Below are 11,171 nucleotides of genomic sequence, written 5' to 3'. Positions count from 1 at the left end.
AGAGAGAGAGAGAGAGAGAGAGAGAGAGAGAGAGAGAGAGAGAGAGAGAGAAAGAGAGAGAATCTTAACCCAATCAGTGATTTAATCCCCTGATAGGGATTAACTGAGTGGTAACTGAAAGTGGTAGGGTGTGGCTGAAGGAGGTGGGAATTGGGGGCGTGATTTTGGGTATACATTTGTATCTGGCCAGTGGACTCTCTAAACTTCCAGATCACGATGTAAGATGTTTCTCTCTGTCACACTCTTCCACCATGATGTCCAGCCTTACCTCAAGCCCCATGGAATGGAGCCAGCCTTCTATGGATTAATACCTCCAAAACCAAAACCATGAACCCTCAAATAAACTTTTCCTCCTCTGCAATTGTTCTGTTCCGGACCTTTTAGTTACAGCAGCAAAAAACCTGACTAAAACAACGCTCTTAACATTTCCTTGCTGTGCAGAGGATTTTCAATTTTTTGGCTTCCCACTTAGTGATTCTTTTTTTTTTTTTTAGTTTTAAATGGACACAATATCTTTATTTTACATTTATGTAGTGCTAAGCATCGAACTCAGTGCCTCAAACATGCTAGGTGAGCATTCTACCACTGAGTCACAACCCCAGCCCCAGGGTTTTATTTCTTAAGCTTTAGGGGTCCTGTTGAGAAAGTTAGTACCTGCATCTGTATGGTGGAGTATTGACCCTATGTTTTCTCCCAGCAGTTCCAAGGTTTCTATTTTAATTCCTAAATCCTTGATCCATTTGACTTTTGTGCAGCATGAGAGATTGGGATCTAATTTCATTCTTCTACATATGGATATCCAGTTTTCTCAGCACCATTTGTTAAAAGACTATCTTTTCTCCAACATATAGTTTTGGTAACTTTGTCAAGTATCAGATGGCTGTAAGGATGTGGTTTGTCTCTTTGTCTTCTATTCTATTTCACTGGTCTATTTTAATGCCAATACCATACTGTTTTTGTTACTATAGTTCTGTCGTTTTTGAGATCAGGTATTGTGATGCTTCCTGCATTGTTCTTTGTGCTCAGAATTGCTTTGGCTAGTCTGGATCTCTTATTCTTCCAAATGAATTTTAAAATTGTTATTTTCTAGTTGTGAAGAATGTCATTAGTATTTTGATGAGGATTGCATTGAATCTGTATGTTGCTTTTGAGAGTATGGCCATTTTGGCAATATTAATTCTGCCTATCCAAGAACATGGAAGGTCTTTCCATCTTCTAAGTTCTTCAATTTCTTTTTTCAGGGTTCTATAATTTTTATTGTAGAGATCTTTCACCTCCTTGGTTAGATTAATCCCCAAATATTTTATTTTTTTGAGGTTATTGTGAATTGATGCTTTTAAAGAATGTATATATTCATAAGTTGGAGGACAGAAAGTATAGAAAACATTGTACAGTACTTGATCAGTTGACAGCAAGACTTTATTTTTTATTTTATTTATTTATTTTTATGTGGTGCTGAGGATTGAACCCAGGGCCTCGCATGTGCTAGGCGAGCGCTCTGCTGCTGAGCCACAACCCCAGCCCCCTAGACTTTATTTTTTAATTTAAAAAAAATTTTTTTTTGTACTGGGAATTGAATCCAAGGGCACTTTACCATTGAGCTACATCTCCAGCCCTTTTTATTTTTTGTCTTGAGACAGGATCTTGCTAAGTGGCTGAGGGTCTTACTGAGTTGCTCAGGTTGGTGTTGAACTTGAGATCCTCCTGCATTAGCCTTTAAGTAGCTGAAATTATAGGCGTGAGCTCGTGTACCTAGCAACAAGACTGACTTTTTTTTTTTAATGATTTGAATTGCCAAGGTTTGAATGTTTGTGTCCCACACCTCCCTTTCATATTTGAAATCCTAATCCCCAATGTGATGATATTAGAAGGTGAGGTGTGGCTCAATGGTTAAGCATCCCTGAGTTTAATCCCTGATACAAAAAAAAAAAAAAAGCATTCTTGGAATACACATAATATTTAACTAGGCAATATGAATAAGTTTATGTCTGATGAGTAAATAATAATTTTCAATAAATTGGATGTATGCATTGTCTACTAAATCAACTTTAAAATCAAATCAAAATTAATGACAGACACCTATTATAATGCCACATAGAAGTTTTTAATGCATGTATATTAATTTTTGGCAGAGATCAATGTTATATTAACTTGACTATTGTATTATGATTCAATTATGAAACAAGAGCCAGATGATTTTGATTACTTAACAGAGTGAAATTACAATTTCAAGTTGGAGACATTCACAGAAAGATATTCTTTGGCTACTAAATAATGGCTACATACTGATTACCATAAGAATTAACAATACTTTCCACTTATAACATTTATCAGTAACAACTCTGAATTGATTAGGTTAAAAACATGATGGTCATGTGGTGATTCCAAATAAATTATTATGCTTGCCGTAGGGGTGTGACTGTATTTGTGTTCAGGTGATACTGAACCCAAGTTGACTTTGAAAAGTAGTAAACTAGTTTATATTACATGCACTATGTTACCAGGGTACCTTAATGTAATGCTCCAATGTCAAATGAAGCCTGAAGACCTAGGCAGTTAGAGTAAGCAGAGGATTAGAATTTGCTGAGACTCTTTAGCCATGGAAAATGGGTTACCTCTTGAAAACTAGCTGGTTCCCTTTGTATGATATATACTCAAGCAAAGTCTCCATTTGCTTAAGTCCCTAACTTTTAGACCCAACTTTCTAAAATGATTTCTGGGAAATCTCCTGAGGGCACCTGGGGAGCTCCTAGTTATGGCCCTTCAGCAAACCTTTCACTGGTTCCAGCTGAACTACCTGTTCCCCATCTCAGTAACCACACTCATGTATTCTTACAGGGTTTCTTCCCAGCCAGCCCATTTCCACTTCCTTCCTTAACAACTTAAATCTCCTGGAGAAACTACACAGTAAGACTCTCCCTTTTCCAGTCCTGCCAGGCCTGACCCTTCTCTTAGGAATAAGAAAAAGGGGAAACAGGGAGAACCACTGCTGAGTGACATCAGAATGCAAATGGGTAATGGGATGAAAAACCAACAACCAAGATCAAGCCAGGTTTTGGCTGTAATGAGTTTTCAGCCTTATTAGAAATGCTCCAAAAAAATTGTAGAGAAAGACACCAGGTGATCTGAACAGGACCTGAAACAGCAAGAGCGGATGATGATGGTCTTAGCTTAGAACTCTACATTTCTTTTGCTTCTGAAAAATACAACTAGTAGGACATATTTCTAAGATCATAGTAAAAGGGTCCAGGGGCTTTATTCACATGGTTCATGTTTTCAACAAGAACAGAACTATGCTTGAATGTACTCTGGTTTATTTTCACCAGTTTAGCAGACCATCTCCCAGGAATCTGCTTTGATCAGAGTTTTTTTCTCCATCTGTAAGAAAAAAAAATCATGCAAAATAAACATACACATTCCTTTGTGTGTGCTTGTGTGTATGTGTGTGTGTGTGTGGTGCTGGGGATTGAACCCAGGGCCTTGTGCATTTGAGGCAAGCACTCTACCAACTAAGCTATATACACAGCCCACATTCCATGTTTTAAAAAGGAGGAAAGTAAATGAAGAGAACCTCAGCAAATAAACATTTAGTCCACTAATTTATATTAACTATTGGACTCTGCTATTGAAATTTTTTAAAAAATGGGTTTTGATTTGTTTGGTTTAAAAAATTTCCTCCTCAGCTTGGGATATATCTGAATATCTATGATGAATGAATCTATAACAAAGGAGGTTTGGTAGAAATCTGAAAGGGCCGTATGTCAGGATATATACATATAATATACTTATACTGATAATTATGTTTCTTGTCTAAAATACCCACAATTATGACCATCCACTTGCATCATATTATTCTCTCTTTATTTTCTCTCTATCTTACTTTGGAAGGATTACATAGCAGAACATTTTTCTCCTTTCCCTTCCCTCCCTTTGGTCCCTTTCCTCTCCTCTACTGATCTCCCTTGGATTTTCCTGAGCACCTCCCCCTCAACTGTCACACCTTTCATTTTCTTTTTCCTCTCTAACTTGTGCATATGAAAGAAAACGTAAGACCCTTGACTTTCTGAATCTGGCTTATTTCGCTTAACGTAATGTTCTCAAGTACATAGGAATGCATTTGTGAAAGTTCCTTTATTAGGTGATTCCTTCTGGGAAGGCAATGAGACAAAAAGCAGGAACACTTGTTAGCTGAATGAAACTTGCAAAACTTCAGAGCATGAGCCCCTCCATCAACCCCCACTGACCACCAACCTCATTCTTCACTCCTTCTTATTTCCTTGGCTTCTCACTGGGTCCTCATGCCAGCCTTTCTTTTCCAACATAATCCATGAGGTGTCATGGCATCATCAAAAGAGCTACAGAGTCAGTCACCGGTCATGAAAGAAAATCTCAGAATCACCTTTTACTTTCTGTATGACCTTAGGAAAGCAAATACAATTCTTAAAGGTCCAGTTTTCTGAGCTCTAAAGATTAACAATGCTGTTGGACACATCATAAGTGCTCCTGGATGGTTGCAATTTTTATTGCTTTTATTATTACTCTGTGTATCATAATCAGACTCATCTTCCTTTACCATGCCATTTCTCTGCTGAAGATCCATACATTGCATCATTCATTCTAAAATACAGAATGAGTTACCTTCTCTGATGGTGAGCTAGCAACTTGATCCTTCTGTGCCTCTATTTCATCACCTATAAAATGTGGGTTAAGAGTATGGCAGAGCGCTTGCCTAGCATGTGTGAGGCACTGGGTTTGATCCTTAGCACTACATAAAAATAAACAAATAAAATAAAGGCATTCTCCATATACAACTACAAAATAAATGAATAAATGAATGAATAAATAAATAAACCTATTTAAAAACACAAAAGAGTATCCATGTCCTGGGGTTCTTGTGAGGATTAAGGTATACATTCATATCAAGTGCTTAGTATAGTGCCTGGCCCACTGTACTACAGCAAGGACTTGATCGTTATTAGCTATCATCATCATCATCATGATCAATAGTAGCAGCAGTATTATAGTAGTTCTGTTATAACCACCGCTCCTGTGTTCTGCTGTGCCACTCCCTGTTGACCCCCTCTTTTCCCTACAAAAGCTACTCTCATTCCTGCTTTGGCTTAGTCTCTTCTCTCCTCTGTCTGCCACAGTGTGTGGCACCTACAAGGCATAAATTTATATTTTCTGAATAAGAATTATAGTCTTCTCTATGTCCCAGTTAGCCCTGGCATTTTGGGTCAAAAAGACTTCTTTGTCCCACTCTTTTTGATGTGCTGCTCACAGGCACTGTTTCACAACAAAGGCAAAACTTCAGCCTAAAAAGTACCTTCTGCTGTCTTGCCTCCTCCCACATGGCTCAGTTCAATCCTAAACACAGCACGTGTTTGTTCCAGTAGCATAAATGTCAGGGAACCACGGCTGTAGTATGTGCTTTGACCACCAGATCACTTGCCATATATTTTTAGACCTTTTACATTTTAAATTATGTCATAAATATGATATCATTATAATTTTTTTTTGTATTGGGGAGTGAATCCAGGGGCATTCAACCACTGAGCAACATCTCCAGCCCCTTTTCTATTTTATTTAGAGATAGGTTTCACTGAGTTGCTTAGGGCCTCGCTAAATTGCTGAGACTGGCTTTGAACTCACGATCCTCCTGCCTCAGCCTCCTGAGCTACTGGGATTACAGGCATTCGCCACCATACCTGGCTCATTGTAATTTTTGAGAGAGAAAATTCTAGGTCTATTTATTATGCTTTGATGTCTTTTATTCTTAATAGTAATAAGAATTACATACCTTGTTTATTAGGCCCTTGTTGAAACCCTGAACATGGATATCATGACACTAAGACTCAGGACCACCCAGGTAGAAAAGCAGTAGAGCCAGGATTTAAACCAGGTTGGTTAGCCTCCAAAGACCCAGCTGATCCATTACCAAGATGCCTAATTTAATTAGTAGTTTTATTGCCACATGGACAAAATGGTTCAACTTGAAGATTTTGCCTAGTCCTGGTATGGAAGAGCCTATACAGTGTAGTGAAAATCAGACAGGCTTAGAATCAGAACTGGTCCTTATCTATTTGGGTGAACTATATGAAACTTCTACAAGTAAAAATGAAAATGGTTGACTTTCAGCAATATTATTTGGTTTAACTTTTAATAAGGAACAACTGGATTTATGATTATTCAATCTTTTTTGGTTTCAATGTTTTCAATTACAAAAGAATAAGCTCCATCAGCTTTGAGTTCTAAGAAAAAATAGGCGGTGGATTGTGAAATTCATATAAAGTTCATCAGTCTCATCAAGAAATGTTTTTTATATTCTCAAGCCTCACTTTAATGACAAATATATTGGTCTTTATAGAATAAACATCTTTGTGACTTTTTGGAGTGAGAAGAGTGTACTCAAGACAGAATCCTGCTCTGTTCTGCAGTAAAAAGAGATTACTATACTTGTACCTTCTTGTGGTTTCTGCAACAAAGCCAGTAATAGAGCTGCTGCTTCTGGAAGAGTTAGTAGTTGGGGATTTGGGCTTCGTCTTTCTAGAGAAAAAAAAATTATAAAGATTCTATTAGGATTTAAATATTCATATAAATAAATACTATTCTAGTATTCTACAATAGTAGAAATACCTCTATGAAATAGTTTTTTTTTTATCCCTAAGCAAAGAGTACATAGGACACTGATGTGTGTGTGTGTGTGTGTGTGTGTGTGTATGTGCGTGTACATCAAACCCAGGGCCTCACTCAATTTAGACAAGAGCTCGACCACTCAGCTATATCCCCAGTCCCAGAACACTGATTTTTATAAATGGAAATATTTCATACTTCCCTTAGAAATGACTTCCCAGTGATTATATCTTTTACTTACAGGCTAGGGAAGAATATTTTGAACTATGTTCTTAAGAGAATGGCATGAAAGTACAGAGGACTAAGAGAAAGAGCCTATGAGAAATTTCCATCTTCATAACTTATAGAGATGTCTGGGCAGAAAGATGTTTGTTTTGTTGTGGTAGTTGTAACTGTACCCAAGGGCATTGACCACTGAGTTACATCCTCAGCCCCCTTTAAAAACTCTTCATATTGGGCTGGGGATGTGGCTCAAGGGTAGCGTGCTCGCCTGGCATGCGTGCGGCCCGAGTTCGATCCTCAGCACCACACACAAACAAAGATGTTGTGTCCGCCGAAAACTAAAAAAATAAAATGTTAAAAAAAAAAACCTCTTCTTATTATTTGAGACCTAGTCCCATTAACTTGCTGAAGCTGGCCTTGAATTTAGGATTCTCAGCCTCCCAGGATGCTGGGATTACAGGTTTGTGACACTGTGCCCAAATGCGCAGAAAGGTTTAGATATTTTTTCAGAATAAGTATATATTTTTATTCTTTAGCATTTCAATATTTATAATTTTTAAAAAATATTAATTGTGTTATAATCTCTAATTCAGTGACATGGAAAGGTGTATCACGAAAAACAACAGTGCCTGGCTCCATTCTAATGTCCCCCACTTACCTAATTTTGGTTTTGAACCTTTTAATAATAGCTCTTTTACTGATATAATAAAGATACATTTGAGGCTCCTAGGTTAATGATTATTTTAATAATAATAGCAACAATAACGTTTAAGAGGAAACTGAGCAAAACTCCTGCCATTAATGCATAGGTACATTTCTAGAAGCAGTTGCACAGTTCTTTATACCCCTCCCTACCCCTCTGAGCTGGACCCCAGATTTTGCCTGTCCGCCCTTGCCTCGCTTCCTGAGGACCTCTGCAAACCCTGGCAGCCAGAAGACTGCGACCCAGTCAAGCCTCGGTTGCTGCGGCGCCCGCTTCCGCCTCAGGAGCCCTGGTCCCGAGGGGCAGAGCGTCACACCCCCAGCTCCAGCGTTGCGAGTCCTGCAGCTGCTTGAGCTGGATTCAGGCCAACTGTATCTCAGGGCAGTTGGAGAGCTGCGTCTTTCCGGATCGGGGAGAAGCTTTCCTTCCGCGCAGGGCTGAGCGAGCCCTGCTCGACCTCTCCAGCTTCAAGACCGGACATCAGCCCTTGCTGTCTAGGTCACTCACCTGGAGGCAGCCTGTCGGAGAGGTCCTTCCTACGGCTCTGGTCTGAAATGAAGCGGCGCCCCTCTGCAAAGCAAGACACGGGGATCAGCCCCCGTGGCCTGGGGCAATTGCGGGTTAAACCACCGCAGCGAGATGGGGCAGCGGCGGCAGCGGGTGGCTCCAGGTCAGAGCCGTGCCTGGCTGAAGGGTTTAGGGCGCACAGAAGACAGCCCGGCCCGAGGCCAGTGCTGCGGAAACCTGCAGAAAAGTCCCAACTTCCCGCGCCGCCACAGCCAGAGGGCTGCAGGGGCGCTTTGGAGCCGAGGTCAAGTTCATAGATCAGTGCTCTCTTCCCTAGGAAGCCTCAGGGTTGTGTCTGCACCAAGAAATGGCAATCTTCAGGTTTAGAATGGAAGGTTTCTAATTATCAGGGAGTCTTGCTCTCATTGTCCTCCTTCTCCTATCTTTTCCTGGATTACCAGATGGCCTCACTTTGGTAAAGAAGCAAAGTTTGATATTATTCTGTCTTCAGGCTTTTCAACTATCTGTTCATGGATTCATGCACCCTGAGAGTTTTTCATTATCATTGTAGGACGAACAAAGTATTTGGGAACTTACGTGCCCCCTTCAGGTAGAGCATAGCTTGAGGAGTCCAGTTTCTTCTATTAAAGAATTTCTATAAGCAGGAGAAGAGAAGAAAGGTTAATAAATGATCACAGCTCAGTCCTCCAAGGGGGGTGGAGGAGAGGGAGAAGAAGAAGAAGTAAAGAAAGGGGAAGAAAAGAAGAAAAGAGAGAGTGGGCACAGCGTGCATGCAACGGATTTGTTCTTTGTATCTAGTTACCTGAGGAGCGCTGTTTCCCAGGACAGAAAACATCAGGAGAAGAGCCAGGGTTGCTGCTGTCAGACTTTTGGCTCCCTGCATGACATGATGAACCAAAGAGGGTCATTCCCCTGCCCATTGGATTTTCTGCTTTCTTCCTCTATGCGTGGACGATTACAAATCCCTTACTTCTGGCTATGTTCTATTTTAATACTCTGTATGTGGAGGTATTCTCCCAGTCTCCCTTTTTATTAACCCACAGAGTTCACTTAGAAAAATTATTTAGAAATATATTATTTTCATTACCTCACCCAAATGAGGAATTGGGTGAATAAGTGATTTTTTTCCTCAGTAAAATCAAACAATTCTATTTTATAAAAGTTCAATATCATTTAGCCTCTAAAATGCTCACTAAAAATAGATGAAAAGTTATAAAGCTTTTTATAAAATAACTAAAATGTCTCGAGTAAATAAAACTTTTACTTACCTTCATATTCAGCTTCTTTCAGAACCCTGAAATAACTATGACTTTACCTGTGAGTTTTCTAATCTAATCCTGTTTTGAATTTAGAGCTTTTAAAGTCTTACTGTCAAAGTCACCTCCCCATCTACACAGTGTTGGGGAATCCACAGGGACAACTTGTCAGTCATCAAGATTGAAAGGATCTGATGACTTCTCCAGGGAGATTCAATTGCAGGAAGTAGAGGAATGATTGATGGATGGAAATCGTTTGTTTAGATATTGATCACATCAGCCAGGAGACATTCTGAATGTGTCAGCATCTTTGCCATTGCTTTTCCTGTTAGCTGCCCAAAGCACTTTTATCAACGTCATCTATATTATTAATGAAAATAATCAATAGTCCAAGGTGGAAGCAAAAGTAAATGAATAAAGTGACCAGCTATCAATTTATCATTGTTGGCTGAAGATGAATAACTTGGGTAGAAATAAAAAGGCTAGGGAATCTTAATGGAATTTGACATCAGTCATTTACTTAATTATCTATTGATTCAATTATTTAACAAATACATATTGAATGCCTACTATATATCAGACTATCCTCCTTTTAGTTCAAGTGGAATAGATGTGGACTAAAAAAGACATGCTTTGATCAAGCTTACTTTCTAGTGAGGGGTCTTCAGGTCATTAGGGCATACCTTTGAAGTAGAAAGTAGACCCCAGCCTCTTCTTCTTTTCATTTGCTTCCTCACCATCAGGTGAATAGGTTTGTTTCACCATGAGCTCCTGCCTTGATGTGCTCTTATAGGCCTAAATATGATGGATCCACTGGATCATGGACTGGAACCTCCAAAACAGTGAGCCCAAATAAAACTTTTCATAGGTTGATTTTCTGATTTTTTTTTTTAATAGTAATAGAAAGTTAGCAAATATTACTGGGAAGCTTTTAAATAGAAATTCCTTACATGGTTCTGAAGGCTGAGAATCCAATCAAGATATGGGCATGGTTGAGTTCTGGCGAGAACTTTTTGACGACCTCTCTGCTGAGTCCTTCCATGGAGGAAGAGGCAAACAAGTTCCCCAGGGCTGTTTTATGAGGGTACTAGTCCCTATCATTTGGGCTCTACCCTCATGATTTATCACCTCCCAATGCACTCCTACATACTATTCACATTGGGGATTAGGATTTCAACATATGCATTTTAGGGGTATACAAACATTCAGATCAGAGTAGTCCCTGCTAAGTAAGGGCAGTGCTGCTCAGGCATAGTGCACCAGACTTAACTAGAATCTTATTAAAATGCAGATTCTGATTCAGAACAGTTCAGTGGGGCCTGCAATTCTAATAAACTGCAGGTGATTCTGATAGATGCTTCTGAACCTTGGATATTTTTAGTAGAAAAGCTTAGAGGGATATAGGAAATGAGGAAAACTAAAGGGCAGAGTCTGTGTGACTGGGAGAATGGTTAGAAATACAAATTTATGGAATTTGAGAATAGGAACAGACAAGTTTCATTTGGGATTGAAATATGAAGAGCTAATGCTGTCTATTTGCAAATACTCGGAAAAGGCGGATTGGAATTTGGGCACTTGATATTTTGACTTGACAGTCACATAAAAATAGGTTTGGCTAGTAAATGAAAATGGAATATAGGAGGTAGTTTGTAGGTAGAAATTTGAGAACTATTTATTCCCTGCAAGGAATAAGTAAAGCAAGCAAGAGCCAGAGCCATTAATACAGAGTTTATTTCTATCTTTGAAGAGAAAGATAAAAACTAAGGACAATAATGTTAGTACTGAAACTGGATAAAATTGTAATAAATATTAGATTTTAGAATTTTCGT

General features: G+C 39.1%; 2 protein-coding genes across 3 annotated transcripts in view; one reads left to right on the top strand and one right to left on the bottom strand.

Moving 5' to 3' along the window:
• The window catches only part of Gys2 (glycogen synthase 2), a 67,357-nt gene extending 57,142 nt beyond the window's left edge, over window positions 1–10,215 (top strand). The window contains exon 17 of the mRNA XM_048787277.1: window positions 8,885–10,215. The gene's annotated coding sequence lies outside the window, so the exon portion shown is untranslated. The remainder of the gene's footprint in view (window positions 1–8,884) is intronic.
• Window positions 2,086–8,969, bottom strand: Spx (spexin hormone). 2 transcript variants are annotated; one of them, XM_015498224.2, is made up of 4 exons: window positions 8,889–8,969; window positions 8,663–8,720; window positions 8,066–8,128; window positions 6,332–6,546 (listed from the first exon to the last, which is right to left on the bottom strand). In XM_015498224.2, exons 1-4 carry the CDS (start codon window positions 8,967–8,969, stop codon window positions 6,362–6,364), a joined length of 387 nt encoding a protein of 128 aa, XP_015353710.1. In that variant the 3' UTR covers window positions 6,332–6,361. The 2 variants fall into 2 exon arrangements, 1 of the variants encoding a protein (XP_015353710.1); XR_007342044.1 differs by lacking the exons at window positions 8,663–8,720; window positions 8,889–8,969 and adding an exon at window positions 2,086–3,378 and having other exon boundaries at window positions 6,463–6,546; window positions 8,066–8,284.
• Window positions 10,216–11,171: the final 956 nt, after the last annotated feature.

This window comes from Marmota marmota, unplaced genomic scaffold, assembly GCF_001458135.2.
Source record: "Marmota marmota marmota unplaced genomic scaffold, marMar, whole genome shotgun sequence".
Classification (NCBI taxonomy): domain Eukaryota; kingdom Metazoa; phylum Chordata; class Mammalia; order Rodentia; family Sciuridae; genus Marmota; species Marmota marmota.
The sequence above is the reverse complement of the archived record's forward strand: the minus strand, read 5'-3'. Positions and strand labels throughout refer to the sequence as shown.